This window comes from Monocercomonoides exilis, assembly GCF_001643675.1.
Source record: "Monocercomonoides exilis strain PA203 chromosome Unknown scaffold19-1596985, whole genome shotgun sequence".
NCBI lineage: Eukaryota > Preaxostyla > Oxymonadida > Polymastigidae > Monocercomonoides > Monocercomonoides exilis.
The window spans coordinates 1499545-1518348 of NW_027150564.1; the positions used below are offsets into that span (position 1 = coordinate 1499545).

The 18804-nt window shown below is 37.1% G+C and overlaps 6 protein-coding genes across 6 annotated transcripts; 2 read left to right on the forward strand and 4 right to left on the reverse strand.

Moving 5' to 3' along the window:
* Positions 1 to 96: 96 nt before the first annotated feature.
* Positions 97 to 806, reverse strand: MONOS_18619 (uncharacterized protein). The gene is made up of 2 exons (XM_067871654.1): positions 438 to 806; positions 97 to 354 (listed from the first exon to the last, which is right to left on the reverse strand). The coding sequence occupies exons 1-2, from the start codon at positions 734 to 736 to the stop codon at positions 207 to 209; spliced, it is 447 nt and encodes a 148-aa protein (XP_067728651.1). The 5' UTR covers positions 737 to 806; the 3' UTR covers positions 97 to 206.
* A 1358-nt stretch (positions 807 to 2164) lies between these two features.
* On the forward strand, positions 2165 to 5329 carry MONOS_7211 (putative Clan CD, family C14, metacaspase-like cysteine peptidase). The gene is made up of 2 exons (XM_067877524.1): positions 2165 to 2356; positions 2433 to 5329. The coding sequence occupies exons 1-2, from the start codon at positions 2221 to 2223 to the stop codon at positions 5141 to 5143; spliced, it is 2847 nt and encodes a 948-aa protein (XP_067728652.1). The 5' UTR covers positions 2165 to 2220; the 3' UTR covers positions 5144 to 5329.
* A 1987-nt stretch (positions 5330 to 7316) lies between these two features.
* MONOS_7212 (uncharacterized protein) lies at positions 7317 to 7927 on the forward strand (the record flags this gene model as incomplete). Its single annotated transcript, XM_067877525.1, has 2 exons — positions 7317 to 7534; positions 7669 to 7927. The coding sequence occupies 2 exons, from the start codon at positions 7317 to 7319 to the stop codon at positions 7925 to 7927; spliced, it is 477 nt and encodes a 158-aa protein (XP_067728653.1).
* A 54-nt stretch (positions 7928 to 7981) lies between these two features.
* Positions 7982 to 9518, reverse strand: MONOS_7213 (uncharacterized protein; the record flags this gene model as incomplete). Its single annotated transcript, XM_067877526.1, has 3 exons — positions 7982 to 8194; positions 8638 to 8922; positions 9456 to 9518. The coding sequence occupies 3 exons, from the start codon at positions 9516 to 9518 to the stop codon at positions 7982 to 7984; spliced, it is 561 nt and encodes a 186-aa protein (XP_067728654.1).
* Positions 9519 to 13644: 4126 nt separating this feature from the next.
* MONOS_7214 (uncharacterized protein) lies at positions 13645 to 14089 on the reverse strand (the record flags this gene model as incomplete). The annotated part of the gene is made up of 2 exons (XM_067877527.1): positions 13645 to 13908; positions 13970 to 14089. The coding sequence occupies 2 exons, from the start codon at positions 14087 to 14089 to the stop codon at positions 13645 to 13647; spliced, it is 384 nt and encodes a 127-aa protein (XP_067728655.1).
* Positions 14090 to 16710: 2621 nt separating this feature from the next.
* MONOS_7215 (uncharacterized protein) lies at positions 16711 to 18591 on the reverse strand (the record flags this gene model as incomplete). Its single annotated transcript, XM_067877528.1, has 1 exon — positions 16711 to 18591. One exon carries the CDS (start codon positions 18589 to 18591, stop codon positions 16711 to 16713), a length of 1881 nt encoding a protein of 626 aa, XP_067728656.1.
* Positions 18592 to 18804: the final 213 nt, after the last annotated feature.

The following is an 18804-nucleotide window of genomic DNA, read 5'->3' on the forward strand; positions in this document are numbered from 1 at the left end:
AATTTTCTCTTTTATTGTTCAAATTTGTTTTTTCAAACATTCTTTTTGTGATATGTTGCTATTCTTGTTTTTTAATATTCTTTTCAAATTTGATTACCTATTTTTTTTTAGCTGTTTTCATTTCATTTGCATAATAAGAAATGTCATTCAAAATTCAATAAAACATTTATTTTGCACAGCTCAAATAATACAAAAAGTACAAAACTCTATTCTTTTAAATCAAACAAGTCGTCTTCATCATCCTTTCTTCTTTTACAGATAATAAATGTTTTATATATCCCAGGAATAATCAATAAAATTCCAAATCCAAAAATCACTAAACCCCAAATCCAACCATTTGCCAAAAAGCTAATTCTGAACATATTATTAATAAAATTCAAACAAAAAAAGAAATAAGTTAGAAATTTAAAAAAAAATAAAAGATTCCATAGGCATGCCCAATAGAAACGCAAATTATTCCCAATATAAGAAGAACAATTGCAATGGCAATGTCCTTTTTTTGATTTTTTGTTTTTATTGATTCTGGAATTGAAGCAGGTCGAAAAAAGAAAACAGATTTCTGAGAATCTTCAGAAAAATCATTATAATTTCCCTGGTTGTCTTCAACGATTTCCATTTCATTTTGTCGTTGGATATCTTTTGAATGACAGTTTTCACTTCTTTTCAATGAGTCCTCGGATAAATCATCAACCTGTATTTTTTCATCTTGAATTTCTTTGTTCAATGCATCTGACATTTACAAAAGTGGATTTCCCCACTGCAAAAGGTATAAGCCAAGTTTTTTCTTTGTTCGCGATCAAAAATCTAATATAATTTTATTATCTCAAAGAAAAATTTCAATTATTCAAAAATGTCAATCTTAGAAATATTTCTCTGTGAACACAACAAAAAAATAATTCATCCAAATTGATAATTTATCGTTTTTGAAAATACTGTATTTTAAGACGAAAGAGTTTCAACTCATCGAGAATTGATTCCATTGCTTTTAACTGCATTTCTTTCATCTTTTTTTATTTTTTATTGTTTTATTTTTTTTTTTTTTTTTTTTATTTTCTTAACTTTTTATTTTTATTTTATTTTATTTTTTGATTTTGATTATGCAAATAAGAACAGAAAATCAAAGAAGATTTGTTTCAAAAGGAAGCAATACAAATACCAAATCGTTATCAGAAAATATTTATCTGTTGTGTCGTGCACATCAGCTGATTTATCAAGAGAAGAAAAAATGCTTAATTGAATATTCTCAAACTGCTGCTTATGAAAAACATAATGAAAAAAAAACAATAATTAAGCGTTAGTTATAAAAATGAATTGAAACTTTTAAAGGGGGAAGGGGAACGAAAATGATGAAAATTAAAAAGACAACTTTAGCATTTCGTAGAGTGTGAAATTCAACTTTTTAAAAATTGAAGTGGATTGAAGGAAAAAATGAAAAACAAAGAATTAAAGATAACTTTGCAATAAAATGAATACTCTGAATAATTTTTCAAAATGGATTTAACCTTTTTTTCATTGTGGAATTGAAATAACGTGAAATTTCAAAAATAATTTTGTTCAGACAATAAAGACAATCTTCTCACTGTAAAGAAAGAAGAGCTTTATCATGCACCAAATTATCACCATGAAGAGTACATATATCAAACAAAAAGAATGATGAAAAGAGAATAAAGAATATTCTTCTATAAAGTCACTTTTTTGTCTTTTTAAAATGTCGTTAATTTAGGCAATTTTATTATCAATGAAATTTTCAGAAGCATTTATCGCTTTTAAAGATACAATAAATGCGTTTGCACGTTAATTTACAACAACTATGAATATGAATGCCATAGATAATGATTTAATATGCAAAAAAAAATTAAATATATTTATACTTTAAAAATAAAACTGTTTTTTGATATACCATTTGATACTTTCTTTATTATATATTGAAAAGCATATTTATAAATAAATATTTTTTATTTGTACCAAATATTTCAAAGAATTAAGCATTTCCATAACTTGAAAAATAGTTAATGGGTTTTGTTATTAAGAAAAAATATTCATTATTGGAACGAATTTATATGGCGTTTGGTTCGGCTATTCGAATGTGAACATGGAGTAATTATTGCAACATTCCGGAAATATTTGAAAAAAAACGATCAGGTTTTGTCAATGTATTAAGGGTATCCGTTTGTGATTTGAAGACTTCGGAGTTAAAGTTCAAAAGTTTTCGTGAAAATCATGGAAAAAATTAAAGTAACACTTCTTTCTGGAAAAGGATTAGCTCCTGCGCGCCAAGCTGCTGTTTGCGACCCTTTCTGTGTCGTCAAGCTCGGAACTCAAAAATATATTTCCACAACTAAAGTTGGAGTTAATCGTTTGCATTTATTTATTTGATATTTAAAAAATGATTTATTTTTTCTATACCTTCAATTCAATGACTTATTTTTTAGCAACTTGGAATGAGGGATTCATATTTAATATGCCTTCTTCAAATCCAATCCTGCATATTGATGTTATGACTAAAGATAGAATTAAAGTTACATATTCAGTAAAATTAGATTCGGTGGATCTTGATTTATCACCATTTCTAAATTCACTCCCTTCAACAAATGTGATCAGACTTAAGTCCGGAAGCCTGACTGTTATAATCGACAGCGCTGATTCCTCTTCTCATTTTGGAAATACCAAACTTCCTAGCCAAGCATTGCAAGCAACACAAGTTATGCCGATAGCTTCAGGAAGTAAAACTTCTGGATTAAGTTCTTCGACTCACGGCAGTTCTTCAATGGGCCCAACAAAGCCATACCCCACACAAACTGTTCAAAGCGCAACTAATCCAAAATATTCTTCATCTCAATCTCAATTTGCACCCCCATCATCAAGTAAGAAGCCTTCATCCACTGCTGCAAGTTGCTCCTCAACTCCATCTTCTGGATCAAAATGGGGAAGCGGTTCATCTTCTTCGAGTGTTTCTTCTAGCGCAGCAAGTGTAGGAGGTGGAAAGATGGGAATGTGGACAAATCAGGCAAGCGGAAAAATTGGAGGAGGTGCTTGGCAATATCTTCATAGACCGCACGGACCACATTGTCATCACCATCATATGAAGCCACCCAAGCAAGCACAGGAAGATTTCGCAAAATATGATAACACTTTTTCAAAGCTGGATGAAGAGGAAGCATGGGTTCCACCTACAGCACTTCCTGAAACATATGAAGAAACTGAAACTGAGAAATTAGAAAAAATGAAGCGTTGGGCGAAATTTGCTACATTTATGTCAAAGCCATATGAATATGACAGTAAATATAAGAAATCCCTGCAACAATTGGATGCAATGGGAGCAATTAACTTGGAGCGTATTAAGAGAGAACAGATTCCAAGCATTACAATTAACTATTGTGCTGCTCTGTTCTTTAATCCATATGAAGATCTTCCACACACTCTGGACATGGGACCAATCAACGATGCATTGCTGATGGCAGAGCTGTTTATTTCAAGAGGATATCGTGTGGTGTATCTGTGCGATGCAACGCCAAGAGAATATCTCAGATGGATGGATTGGCTGCTTAGCAATGTGGAGACTGAGTTTGTGTCATTCTTCTCTGGACACGGAACTCAGATTCCAGACACAACTGGAAAGGAAGCAGACGGAATGTCCGAAGTGCTTGTGTTCTACGACGAAACAAGAAAGAAGCAAGCGAAGGGAGGAGCGGTACCGAAGCTGAAGGCCATCGAAGGAGTGACAGAGGAAACCATCTCTGACACAGTGCTGTACAAGCTGATTACAAACAAAGAGTACGCTCAGACTCGTGTTGTGCTCTTGACAGACTGCTGCCATTCTGGAACAATGTTCAACATGGACCAGAAGCCAGAAAACGGAAAGCTTTCAAGGCCTCCCCCATGCGTCGTGTGTGTGGGATCTGCTGTTGACAGCCAGACAGCTAAGCAGACGATGCTCCAGGGCAAAGAAACTGGAATCTTCACATACAACTTTGTTGAATTGCTTAAAAAGAAGCCAGCAGCCACATTCCTTGAGCTCCAGTCGTATATGGCCTCGGCTATCAAGAAGTACCAGACAATTCAGCTGACCAGCATGAACGAAGATCTGTATAAAGACCAGATTGTGGTGACGCTGGAGAAAGGAGAAGGCGAGCTTCAGCTTGAGGATATCGACTCGACTATTCTGGAAGATCCTCCTGAGTCAATCACTTCAATTCCAGATGAGGATATTCCTTCACAGGCCGAACAGGAGATAGCCGCACTGCGTTGGGCAGACTTCTGTGCCGAGCTGGCGAAACCTGCGCCATACAACAGCAAGTACAAGAAGTACCTGCAGCAGCTGGATGCGATGGGTGCGATCAACCTGGAACGTATCACCAGAGACCAGATCCCACCGAACATCTACATCAACCACTGCGCTGCCCTGTTCATCAACCCGTATGAAGACCTGCCCCACACACTCGAGTCTGGCCCGCTGGGCGATGCGGTGCTGATGAGCGAGCTGTTCCTGTCACGCGGGTATCACGTTGTGTACTTCTGCGATGCCACTCCGCACGAATACTACAGATGGATGGACTGGCTGCTGGACAATGTGGAGACAGAGCTGGTGAGCTTCTTCTCAGGCCACGGCACACAAGTGCCAGATACAACTGGAAAGGAGGCAGACGGGCTGAGCGAGGTGCTGGTGTTCTACGACTCAACGAGAAAGAAGAAGGCGACAGGAGCGAATGTGCCGAAGATTTCTCCTGTTCAGGGCATCACGAACGAGACTGTAGATGATACTTGCATGTTTGATCTGATTACAAGCAAAGAGTACCCGCAGACGCGTGTGGTGCTTCTGACCGACTGCTGCCATTCAGGAACGATGTTCAACTTTGACCAGTCCCTGCCGAAGGATGCACACGGCCTCACTCCTCCAATGAATGTGGTGTGTGTGGGATCAGCTCAGGACAGCCAGACGGCCAAGCAAACAGTGTTTGAAGGAACTGAAGCGGGAGTCTTCACATACAACTTCAATAAACTGCTCAAACAAAAGCCACACTCGACGTTTTTGGAATTGCAATCATACATGGACAAGCAGATCAAAAAATATCAAACAATTCAACTTACAGGATCTTCTCCGGATCTCTATGCCCAGCCTATTATTGTTGATAATGAAGAGTAATGCTATCATAGTATTTATGAGGAGACGTTAGATTATTACAATCACTTTTCTAAATCCACTTTAAAAGACGTCCCCCACAAGATTTTTTAAATATTTTCTTGCAGTTTTTCTTTTCATTTAACTAAATCACATTCAGCTTCTGTTTTAAACAACTCATTAACACATTAAAATTAATAGTTTAAAAAAGACAGAATTTTTTTTTAAAAAATAATCGTTGTAAACATAATTTTTGAATTCGATTTTTCGATATGGGACGAAATTTATCGCTTTCTGAATTTTGTTCCACACAGTTCTTTCAAAGATTTTTTTCGATTTTTTATATTTTTATATTTTATATTGCAAGAAAATGTCAGAATAATTATCATAATATTGCAAAAAAAGTCTGGAACAAATCTTTGATTTTTTCATAAAACCTATAATTTTGCCCCATATTGTGCAAAAACATCGATTTAATCACTCGAGCAAAAAGTTATTTCGTGAAGACAAATTGCATTGTTTATCTTTCAAGTTGCACTTTTCTACAAGGAATCAAGCAGATAAGGATATCTGAAAATTTGACAAAAAAATAAAAAAAAAAATTACAAAAATTTGAGAGAGAAAGATAGAGACAAAAACGTGTGAACACAATTTATTTTTTGAAAATGATTCATTCATTCACAGAAATGGCTATTATGAATTTTCAGTTAATTGAATCAATTTGAATTGATCAATTCTGTTTCAAGATAGATAAAATATATTCGTTTCAATCATAAATAATCGATCAAACAAATCAAGAAAAAAAAATGACATAAACAACAAAAATATACAACTCTGATTCATTTTCATTTAAAGCTTCACAAATGAAAAATCTAAAAGTTTGTTTTGTCAAATTCTAATAAAATATCGATATGAAAAAATATACGTCCACTCCGGGAATTGAACCCGGGCCATGAGAGTGACAGTCTCATATTCTACCGACTATACTAAGCGGACTTTCATGTTCGCGAAGTTATCTTGGAAAGTGATCTTTTTTCAAGTATTTGATAATCACACTCCAAAAAAAGTTATTTTTTTAAAAATCAAAATTTCTAGCACAATGATGAGTGTTAATGTACAAAAATATACAGTTGGTGTTAATAATGATGGACACTTTCAGCAACTGTGGACAATGGAATTATATCAACAACCGTTGAAGTTGTATTTTCACAATTAACTTTATTATTCCCTCAATTCATATGAACCTAAATGACATAAAGAAATGAAACAACTTGGGACAAAATACTTGACTTCAGGCATTTTCATATCAAAAATTATGCACTTCTGAAAAGTTTTTTGTGATCTTAAAATATGGGTGATTATTTTTGATATCATAAAAAATTCCGACGTTTGATCATAAAAAATTTTCATTAAGGGTGGGGTTGAATCGAAAATATTTTTGTAAAATAATGAAAAAATATACATTAATATATTGCTAACATAATTTATTTGTTCATTTAAATTTGTTAACAATTGTTTTTGTAACTTATTTTGAAAAAAACATAAAAAATTTATTGGAAAACATCGATAATTCAATAAACACAACAAAACAAAAGTTTACTGGTTTTTCAAACATGTCAACAATAATCACAATTCATAATTTATCAATTTTTTATATAAATATTTGTTTTATGATGTTATTACAAAGAAATTTAAAAATCAATTTTGAAGATCATAAAACTTTTGTTGAAATGAAACAATTCACATTAACACATATAGAAAATGTGATAGCATAACAAGATATTTATCAGACATACAAATATTTGCTGTTTATTTTTCTATAAAAGCAAATAATACTTTGAAGAAGTTATTAAAATAAATTGACAAACAATTTTAAAATAAATTGCAATGAAATAATAAATAAATATAAGGAAATTGGGGAATTTTCATTTTTTTCACTTTTAAAGCCTACAACTCTAATGATCTCATCTTTCTCATGCTCTGTCCTTCTTTTTGGCATTGCCTCAGTTGCTTGGTAAACATTCCATTCAACTATTTTTCTGAATATATTTCTCTGTGCTATTTCTTCCTCTTCGCAAATCACTTTAAAAGCAATACAGATATGTGATATAATTTCATTAAATTCTTCAACAGCCCTGCTTGGTTAAGTTTCAACGTTGATTTGAGGATGCATGGGTTCTTTTAGAAAGTGGAGAGGATGGTTTTCGGGCTGATAGCGATCCGCTCTTGGAGGCTGGTGCTGTGCGAAGAAGAAACACTGGGCAAAGCGGCTTGTGCAATGTTTTCACAGATCAAGTGCACTGAGATCAGCAGCGTGGTGGAGTTCAGCGGGTGTGCGATTGCGGGTGGAGAGAAGGGGAGCGGAGACGTGGGATACGTAAAGATTGCAGCTGTGCAAGAGGAGGCGGCGAGGCGGTTTGCCTTCGAGAACGTGGTGTTTGTCATTTGTGATAAAAAAAAGATAAAATCGTATTTGTGTTGGCCACCATGCTGTTGGCAGTGGTTGATACAGCCCATTTCAACTGGAATATACCCAACTCCGATCTCAGTACCATCGATGAACTCAGCGGATTCGCGCTGGCTGCATATGTTCACACCTCACCCTCTCATTTTCAACATCCACTTCTCCTTCCACTCCTCCCACCGACCCCAACCTCGATGCAGACCTCCTCCCCTTCATCACCTTCCACAGCGCACACCAGATATTCGTCGATTAGGACACCTGCTCCTCTGCACTCCAGTGCGGCTCCCTGCCTTCCCCCTGCGCTTCCATCTCCACAAATGTGTTATGCATCTGCCGCTCAATAGAAAAATACCTCTGGATCAGCCCACTCTTCCCTCTTCTTCCTCCTCGACGGATAACTAGCTGTGTCCTCCTTCCTCTTTTCCGCGGCTGACCAGCTCGTCCGCCTCAACTCCACCCATCTTTGTTCTTGCTGAGGCACCCTTCACCTCTCCAACATATCTGAACATTCCCTCCACCTCACCTGCCCTGCTCTTCGTGCTCTCCCTGATTCCTATTTCTTTTTCTCCGATGCCAACCTCTACTCCCTCAGTGCTGCCTCGCCTGTGCTCCTATTCGACTATGACGTCAGCAACTTTGTTGAGCATCTCATCACCACTATTTATCCACTGAATGATTCAGCGTGTTATTTTCATCTTTCTGTTTTAAATAAGTCAACAAGCTTCTTCAGCATGATGTTCTCCTTCTTCACTGCCGTCTCACAAACTGCACCATCTCACAGAGCAAAGCTCACTCTACCCTTGAGCGTGCAGCCCTGTTCTGCTATTTCCCTTCAATCACACTCGAGGTCTGCTCAATAAATGCGGGCGCCCCACAACCGCTACAAGTCTCCGCCAGCAACTCTTTATACGGCAGCAGCAACAGCAGCAGAGTGACCATTGAGCCAGATGCATCAGATGTACAATATGTACAAGAGGCACAAGAGAGTGTCTGCGAATGGAATACCTCTCTCATCCACTGCCAGAGCATCACAGCTGTCCACAAAGACACAAACATCTCTGGCGTACAGCTGGGCGCACTCTCTGCAACTGCAGGCAGCATCCGTATCGACCGCTGCGAATTCGCCAACAACAGCCTCTCCATCCCCTCCCTCTGGCCTGGCGATGCTTTCCTCCCCGCCTCCTCCTTGTGGTTCCTCAACCGCGGATGCACCCTCCACGGCATCCCCGCTCACTACCCTTCCCCACTCTTCGTCCCTGTGCTCAACAGCGCGCAAGTCAACCACACACCTGACAGCATGGCTCTCATGTTCAGCGGATTGCTCCTCGCTCCCTGCAATCTGTTATTTGCTGTTGTGAAGAGCAACCGCGAAGAGAAGGAGGTTGATAGGAACAAGTTTAATGCTAATGGATCATTGTCAGAAGGAGAATCTTAAGGAAGAGTGGCAAAGGACCTCATCAGCAGCTGTGAAAGTGAGATAGAGGTGAATGTGAGCATTTTGTTTGGATCGATAGCACAATCAACATCAACACTGTTATTTATTCAACTCAATCTTTCCTCTTTAATCCATGTAAAATAATAACATATTGCAAAACTTCTTTAATTAATTGCCTTTTCCTCATTTTCAACTTTAACTTTCCTTTGCTCATTTAAATCATCCTTCCTCTGAAACTATTCTTCTCAACAGCTAAAATGTCAGGAATGTTCGAAATAAGCAGCATCTTCGCCTTCTCCATTATCAGTTCTTCTCACATTCTCCTTTTTCGTCGCTTCTGTCGAATCTTCTTCTTTGTCGTGCGATCTCCAATTCTTTTTGTATCCTGAATGTAAAAAAAAGAATCATTTTGTAAATTAAAAATAATAATAACAAACCTCTGGAGAATGTTTGAAATCCGTTTTCAGTATTTTCCCTTCCAAATCTAAAGCATTCATCATTTTGGCGCGTCACTATCGCATTCAACCGTTTTGCAAGCAGATTCTTCAATAATCCTCTTTTTGGAGATCTTTTCTTATAACTTGTTTTCTCAATCAACCACGCTGCTTTATTGATCTCTTTTCCTTTTTTTAAAACTTTGATAATAATCATTTCTCTTTTTGCATCTTGGAATCTCTGTCAATTTTTCATTCCCAATGCTGTCTTTGGCTTTTTTACATAAATTCTCTTTTGGAGATTTCAATCATTACATGTTTCTTTCTCCTCTTCCTCATCTTTATCATCACCATCTTCTTCCTCTTCTTCTTCTTCCTCTTCTTCTTCCTCTCCTTCTTCCTCTTCTTCTTCCTCTTCCTCTTCTTCTCATTAAATTCATTTTTATCCATTCGTTCAGGTATGATGCAAAGGAAGGCTCCCCCAACCCGTATGCCCTGACACTCGCAGCCGGACTGAACAATTGTCATGCCCAAATGATAAACTTTGATGATTCATCAGTTATTGAAAACTTGTTGGCTGAATGGAAACAATAGAAATCAAATGAAATTCTTCTGAAACATGGTTTGCAGCGCGTGGGAGAAGGAATAAAGCACTTTGGGGTTCAAAGGAAGGAGAAAGACATGAGGAGTCATTTTGGATGATTGAAGAATGCATGAATGAATCAAACGTGATTGAATGCTGCGAGTGGAGCAGTGCAGCCTCCTGTACGATATTCTTTCAGTGGGAGAAGGATATCAAAGAAGAAGAAGAATGTTGTTATAAACTTGAAGAATGAAGAAGATCTGTCAGAATCAACATATTTATAGCTTGTGGAAGCTCTGGTTGTGCTTGTGATGTTGCACAAAGAAGATGTACCATACATTGAGAATATTTGAGGAAAAAGAGCATTTGCTGGAATTCAATGTCAGATATAGAGGAATACTGGAGCAAAAGAGAGGAGGAGAAGGAGATCTGGAGGGTGATGGGGTAGAAATAAATTCAGATGATAATAGGAGGTGGAGGAAAAAGAGATGTCTTTTGTTGGAAATATGAAAGTATATTTATTTTTTGGATGAAGGGAGCTTTACTAACTCGAACAAAGTGGAGATGAAGCTATTGGTGAATAGCTGATCTGAGAAAGAAGAAGATGAAGAAGGCGATGGGGATGAAGAGAAGAAATGTTGAGCAGCCTATGAGGAGAGGAAATCTGGTTGTATTGGGAATGAACAGTTACTTGTATCACAGAAATATCTGTTGTAGCAGATAGTGTGGTGGAAATGGCTTTTTGTTCAGTCTTTTTCGTCAGCTCTGATTCCAATGACGACAGAAATGCTGGAAAGAGCACGTAAAAAAGAAACATTGCACACGCTTAGAAGAAGATAAATGAAATAAAACGTGAAAAGTTATGGCTCATATCTTTTTGCATCAATTGATTGAAAAAATGAAAATGAGAGTTTGAATAAGTTAAAATAAAAAATAACAAGAAATATGATAAAAATAATGAAAACAATATGATAAAAATATGACAAACTTTATCAAGTCAGGAATTGCACCTTTATCACTTCTTGATCAGAACATATTGGTTATTGATTGCGCCAGTACAATCAGACTAGAAAGATAAAGCGTCTCAATGATTTTTCTTCCAAAGTTGTTCAGTGAGCGATCCGCTGCAGGTTGTCAATTAGCACTTTCACAAAATGACCTTTGAAATCAACACAAAAATCCTTCAAAAAAAAATCACATTTCACAATAAAAAAGAAAGTTCAAAGTCAAAAGTTTTGAAATATAATTAGAATATGAAGTTAAAATAAAAGTCAATAAAATAATAATAATAATATTTCTTTGTTTAATCAAAAGAAAATCAACACAAACATCTATTCCAATCTTCTCCATCACCTACATTGATCCACCTGAAATTCTGTTCATTACTCTCGCTGAGTTTAAAATCTCCTCCTCCTCCTCCTTCAAAATCTCTGCTTTTCTGTCTTTTCTCATCTTAAAAAATCCAGGTTGTCTTGCATTAAAAAATGCCAAATAATCCAGAATATAGCTGTATTCACTCACTGTTCTCGCAAATCTTGCTTCTCATGGTGTGCCTGACTTTCTCTCTTCTTCAAACTCTTTTTCCTGTGATATGAATTGTGTCTTCTTTTCATTCGCAATTCTATTTAACCATATGATAGACTTCTTTACCGACGTATCTGCCCCATTCAACACAAACAGCTAAGAATCCAATGCAGACCGATTTATCCTGAGATGTATACATTTCCCGCTCTTCCTCTGTTGCTTCTGTCGCATTCTTCAGTAACTGGTCTGTGTTGTCGCAAAATTCCAACCCCACAAAGCTTTCCATACTCTCTTCTATTGTATCCTTCCAGACAATGCGAAAAACCGTGTAGGTTAGAGAACTTTACAAGGGGGTCCGCACCTAAAACTAGCTAGTCATTCGTCGTACACTTCTCACTAACAGTGAGTATGTCGTCGTAAACAATCAAGTTCTCATTCAGCGCATAAAACAGGTTCGTGTGCACATCCAACTACGCACACGAAATATACAGCGTGCGCTCAATATTCACTAACGGAATCTTCTTCGTCTGCTCTCGACTCTTAAGCTTCCAAAACAAGTCCATCACATGTTGAGAACCAGACGGAAGCAGCTGCGTTGACACGTGCTGAGAGCCATTGTGGCAGACGCGCTAAGTATTCCACACATGTTGTGAGTATCGGAAGATGTTAATCTTATTCTCTTCTGATCTGCTCCGTTTCTCCCTTCAAACTTCCTCTGTATAACGAACGCTGCTGACGCGCCTTCCTCTCCTTCCCTCCCAACTCTCGCATCCCTTGTTCATCTTTCTTCTTCTTCTTCTTCAGCAGCGATCATAATTAGCAGATATTGTTAATTTCGTCTTTTTCGTTCTCGAAAATTGAATAATATTCAACTGAATATGTTTTGTGACTTTACAAGAAGGAAGATCCATCTGTTTCATCTGTATTTGCTGCTTCTGTTGTTGTGTAACTTTCATCGCTCTCAAAATTGTTCACGTTTCGCCCATGATGCCAATTTTTATGCCAATCCCTCAGATGCCAAGCCATATACCCATCCTCCTCCTCCGTCTCTTCTTTTCTTTTTCTTCCTTTTATCATTCATTGACTCAATCGATTACTCGTATATTTATTTCCTCTTTTCTCCAGTGCAAAGAAATTATTCAGCCTTCTTCAAGATATGCTCCCCTCACCTAGCTGCTCATTCTAATTTGTGATGAAGCACTTCCTCAACTCTTTATCCTTCGCATCTTCCACTTCTACGTTTGTTCCAATCCCATCTTGCAACATACCAGTCTCTGCCCGCGCGTCTCCTTCGTCTGCTCTCTGTCTTCTTGAGCCACCATCTTCTTTACGAGCTTCTTCATCCACGACTTCTTCTCTGGCTTCAGAATCTGAAACTTCATGCTGTCAATTTCATTCTCCTCAAAATCAGCTGTTATTCGGAATAGACCTAGCTTTCTGTATTTATACACGTCACATTCTGTTCTTCCACAATCTTCACCACAGCATCTGTCAGATAGTCTTCCATGCAACGCAGTGTGTCTTCCTCGTAGAATGAGGAAACTGGCTTCAAAACGATTGTAAACTCATTTGCCACAGTAAACTTCACGCCGTTTGAACACCTCCTCCGTTCTGAATTGCACCTCTTGTCCAAAGAGCCGACAACATCTGCGAGTTAATAGGAGGAGAAGGCACTTCTGAAGCTGCTGCTGCTGATGATGGTGATGACACTCAGAAAAAAAGATAGAAATCCAATAGAAAACATTAGAAACGATGGAGAAGACAAAGCCTAATGATCTTCCTCATATCGAAGTCCAAGCTCCGAATCCAGAGTCCAGCTGAGCGGAATCCCTTTGTTCCGTCAGCTCCTCCATCTTCTGCCGAAAAACTTATAACAAGACTGTCACCCTTTGGATACAGAGATGTCTTTTCTTTTTAACTTCTCGCTGTTGCGTGCAATAACCTCCTTCCCACTTCCTTCCCGCAGAAATGATCTCCAAACTCCACTAGCCTCCATCTCTCTCATTCTTTGCTCTTCCTTCCTTCTCTGATATCTTCTCATCTTCTTTTGGAAAATCCAAAGATCTCCTTACCACATTCTTCATTTCATCTTCTTTTTCTGCAGATTTCTTTCCTTGCCTCTTCTCTCATCTGCCTCGAAAGCATCGTCTCGCTCATCTCCATCGCCCTTCTCTTCGCGTTCTTCTCTCCCATCTTTCGGTTCAGCCCCCGCCTTACCTCCCGCATCTTCACTGCACCTTCCCTCCGCTCCCGCTCCTTCTCGTCCTCCCGCAGCATCACTGACACCTTGAACTCTTCCCCCACAATCATCTTCTTCTGCACCGTCGTCACACGCGAAAGCTCCGATTCCTTAAAGAACCCCCCCCCCCCCCCCCCCCCGCGGCTTCAGCAGCAACAGCGTCGTCGACACCCCTTCTGCTGCCCCAGCTGTCCGCACTGTCTTTCGTAGCTTATCAAACTCCCGCATCCGCGCCAGGTTCTGCCGCTGCTCCTGCATCTTCTGCTCAAACAGCCCAATCGACTCCTGCATTTTGTTCTTCGACTGTCAACTCTCGGCACGCTATGTTTCAGCTTATCACCAACCAAATTGACGCACACCAACGCCGCACCATCTGTTTTCTGCTCGCAATTCTGAGACTAGCATATTCACCAGACGCGTCTGCTTCGTCAAAATAAGCCATGTGTTAATGTTATTTGCATCTGAATCAGAAGAAAAATAAAATAAAATCATGAAATGGCCTTCAAATTATAAATATTTAGTTCAAAATTGATAAAAAAAATATAATGATTTTATTAAATAGATTGAACAAAATAACCTTTCTGATTTTCTATTCTGCCCCTTTCTATTCTCATTCCTTTATCTCTCCTCCTTCTTTAGTTCTCGGTCGTTTCCTTTCTTTGCAGTTCAGCTTCTGTAACAAATATCTCCCTTGTCCTGCATCCAATCGAAGCATTCTTTAGATTTTCTTGCTCTTTCGCAGCTGTCTTCCGCCAATAAACAATTGAATTCCCCGTCTCATTGCATTAGCCACAACGCGCTGTGAAAGCACTTTCACATTAAAAATATGCCACTTCTTCAATAATAGCTGCAACTCGCCAAGAAGATGAATGAATGAATGATATTTCATTCGTCTTGTTGGCGCACGAGCAGCAGAGTGAACTTAATCAGTGCCAGAAAATATGTTCGCTTGAAAGCAGCATCTGAAGAATTCCCCAATAAAAAAAAAACTTTTCCAATGAAGCTGCAACGCAAGATAAATACAGGCTAATTGCGTGACAATTAGATACCACTGAACGTACAAATATAAAATAAAAAAATTTTGAATTTATTTTGACATATTTTATAAGAAAAATGGTAAATAAAAAATATATTTGAGAAATAATAGCACTACAACAAACATTAAAAAACAGAAAGTTAAAGCAAACCTTTAAAAAGTTGGAAAAGCAAGTAGTTTTGAAAAAATGAAAGAAACAAAACTCCAGCTTTAATCAGAACCATATCTTTTTGAAATTTTGAATATTTAATGAAAAAAAAAACAAATTTCTGAAAATTTTAAATTGTTTGTCTAATTGTTATATACGTGATAAGAGTCAGAAAAATGTGGAAAGATTGCACATATACGGACCCTTTTGATCATAGAACCATAATAATATTTATTAGGTTTAAATGAATTCTTTTTCTGACTATTGCAGTTGTTTTAGGGTTAGGGTTATCACAAAATTCTTCTTTAAAAAGTTGTTTTAGGTCGTAGGGTTGTGCCTCGAATCTTCTTTTTAGGGTTTTGATGAAAAAAGTGAGGTTTTGTATGGACTAAATATTTAGGGTTAGAGATATAGATAAAAGAATAAGTGAAAATAGAACCCTTTGGGGTGTAGTAATAGCACAACAGGTTAGGGTGTTGGAACAGGACGAGAAGGATGCGGGTTCGATTCCTCCCGTATTCTTCTTTTTTTTGCAAAAATTTTCAAAAAATTAAAGGTCCGCATAAGTGCATTCTTGCCAAAAATGTTTTTTTTGATTTTTCAAACGTTGTATTTGAAGAGCATCAGCTCTTTTTCTTTGTCCAAACAATGGCGATCACAAAATGACAGAATCCTCAGGGGTCTTTTTTTTGCATTAAATGATTGTTTTCACCATTTTAACTTCATCAATAGCCAAAAAACTGCATTCTTCTACCTGCAATTTTCGCCCTTTAACGCTTATTTTTTTGATCTTTTTGACCCCTTGGAAATTCGGATCATGGGTCAGATCCTTTTTTCATTCAAACTTTTGAAAATTTTTTTGAAAAGATTTTGCAATTAAATGGTTCTTATTTCACAACTATCGATGGTTTTGTTGTAACACTTTCATTAAATGTTTTCAAACATCAATTTACCATTGTATTGAGATTTCATAGAAAATCAGTGAAATGAAAAAAAATACGTTAAAAAAATAACAATCGTTTTCAATCAAAATGACATAAACAAACAAAAAGTACTTCATGAAATTAATCATTATAAAAATTGAAAACAGTCAGAAATTTTCAAATCAGATTCAATAATATTCAATTAAACATAATTCTATCACATAATCATAAAAGCAATCACCAAATATCAACTAAATATCAACAATTTTGAACAATGAAAAATATAAGAAGAAATAGCACTATTTCAACAAATTCATGGTATCAAAGACAATTCCAAACAAAAAAAAATACTTTTATAAAAAGTTCAAAAACTAACTTGTCTATTTTCCCTCTGTTTTCCATCCACTCTCCCCTTTCTGATATTTCTCTCACTTTGACTCAAAAAGATCAAATCCAACAAAGAAAAAAGACAAACACAATGATAAAACAACATTTCACACTCTCGTCAACTCTCCCTTCCAAAAACCTCACTCAAAGATCTATGAATTCCCTCATAACTCTATCTATTAATGAATCTCGATATATACATATATAAGCGGGACAATAACCAATTTAATTATAGGGACATTATAGGGACAAAAAGCACAAGAAAACAATCGGATTCTAACTGTTGTGCACCTGGGAGGCTGTTCGTCGTATCCAGGTCCGGATAAAGCAGCCCGAAGGCTGCAATATCTAATACGAACAGTCATGTCCAGCACCCTTCCGATAGAGTGCCAGCTAAGCATACACAACAACTAGTTTCTTAATAGGGGACACCATTAATACAATTTTGAGATTCATTAATAGAAGAAGAGTCAAGAAGAAGCTCAAATCTCCTTGAAAGAAGATCTTGAGAAGATTGAGAAAGAAGAGAAGAGTTAGATGATGTGATATCAGAGTGAAATGACTTCCTTGTTCGTTGAACCTTTTCTTTCATTGTCGAAGATTCGAGGGCAACCAGAGAGCGTTGAGGAAGATATCCAACAGCTGAAGCACAGACAAATGAGCCTTTGCGCTCAAAATACAAGTAGTCCTTCATGTGAGGGACTGACAGCGATGGCCATGAAATTTGCTGAGATGGTACATACTCTTCAAAGAACCTCTCATGCTCAAAGTCATTGACAGTTGATGATGATGGAGAAGAATTTGATGATGATGTTGAGAAAATGTTTGATTGAGAAGTTGAAGAAGCTGATGTCGAAGTGTTCATATTGTTTTCGAAGAAGTCGATCAAATCATGAAGTGTGGTGATGTGTTCAGTCGAAAGATTGTTGTCGATTGCATTCACTAACGCACCAAATTCACTATCACAGATATTTTTTCCATGGTGCTCAGCGAAGAAGTTGAGTTGAGTGTTTTTCTTTTTCAAAAGTTTTGATTGTTTGGAGAGGATGAAGTGAAGAAGGAAGCGATTTCGGTTGTGTGGACCTGAATCGCAGAAGAACTTAAAAGTGTGAGTGTCTGAGAAGAAGTGTCTTTTGATCACAGATTCCAGACACTCAATAACAAATCTGTGATCATTCGAGAGGCAGTCGGAGAAGAAGTTGAATGTTCTTTTTATTTGTTGATTATTAATTTTTTGAAGAGAGATGATTGCGAATTGAGAAACTTGTTGATAGTTGAAGAATTCCTGTTGAAGTTGGTTCTTTCTGATAGGGAGTTTCCACTTCTCTTTGAAGTCGAAGACGAAGACTGCTTCTCCCTCTTTCAGATTATCAACAGTAGATTGATAATGTTTTCGTTGCATTTCTGCAACAAGTCTGTGTTGACGAAGTAATTTAAGTGTATGAAACTCAGCAGAAGAAAGTCCATTTTTGTTTTGTGAAGATTTGAGTTTATTCTCCAGATAGTTGAGTTTCTCGCACATTCCGCAGAGATCCGTTCGTCTTTTCGCTTTGGAGAAGTTTGTTGTCAGCTTGTTGAAATGGGAAAGAGAAACTTTGATGTTTGTTTCTTCTGTGAACTCACTCCATAATTTCGTCTTGGGCTTGAAGATCAATCTCTTTTCATTCGGAGAAAAGATGCCCGTTTTCTTTCTTTTATCTTTCAGTGCTTCCAATACATAATTTGTTGAAATTGACGAAGAGAGTGGAGGAATGGAAGTTGAACGATGTGGTGGTGTGATGAATGAAGATGACGTTGTCGTGGTTGTTGCTGACGATGATGATAAGTTATTTGAAGTGTTCAAATTTGATGTTTCTGAAGAAGATGATGAACCACCAAATTGAAGTGTTGACAGTGTTGGTTTTGTTTTTTCCTTGATATAGAATGAGAGTGATGGAGTGAAACCTTGTGAGTGAAGATTATTCCATGATGAATTCCAATTATCATTATCAAATTCTGTCATATCAGCATCATTGCAAACATTCCATTTGATATCATGTCCATTCTTCCTTTTTACAACAGCAATGTAGTGTCCATTTCTTTGATCCAAACGCTTAAATAGTATTTGTCCAGAAAGATGATAAATAATCGTTTCCTGATTATCTTTTTGAAGATGTTGAATTCTTTCTGTTGAAAACCCTTTGCAGAAAGTGCGCTGGTTAACACGATCTGTTTCTATTAGAATTGTTCTTGAAGGAGCAGAACTAGCAACATCAGTGCATTCATGACAGAGGGCTAGCACCTCTGGAAATGCAGCCATTTCCTCCCATCTCGCAGCACAGCATTTTTAGTTGCATTTATTGCAATAAACACAATTCTTTCCATCCAAAACTTCAGTTGCAAAGAGAGAAGATAGTCCATTATGAGTCGAGGAAGAATTGATAACGACATTGTTACAAATTTCATTGAAGTTTGATGTGATTTGTTGGCATTTTTGGCATTTGATATGAGTGATAAAAACAGGATTGAAGGT

What these genes read in the sequence shown, in the direction of transcription:
- MONOS_18619 (XM_067871654.1), bottom strand. Translation starts at nt 736, where the DNA reads ATGTCAGATGCATTGAACAAAGAAATTCAAGATGAAAAAATACAGGTT. An exon ending in ATAATTTGCGTTTCTATTGG is followed by an intron (nt 355 to 437) that starts GCATGCCTATGG and finishes TAATATGTTCAG; the next exon opens with AATTAGCTTTTTGGCAAATG.
- MONOS_7211 (XM_067877524.1), top strand. Translation starts at nt 2,221, where the DNA reads ATGGAAAAAATTAAAGTAACACTTCTTTCTGGAAAAGGATTAGCTCCT. An exon ending in AACTAAAGTTGGAGTTAATC is followed by an intron (nt 2,357 to 2,432) that starts GTTTGCATTTAT and finishes CTTATTTTTTAG; the next exon opens with CAACTTGGAATGAGGGATTC.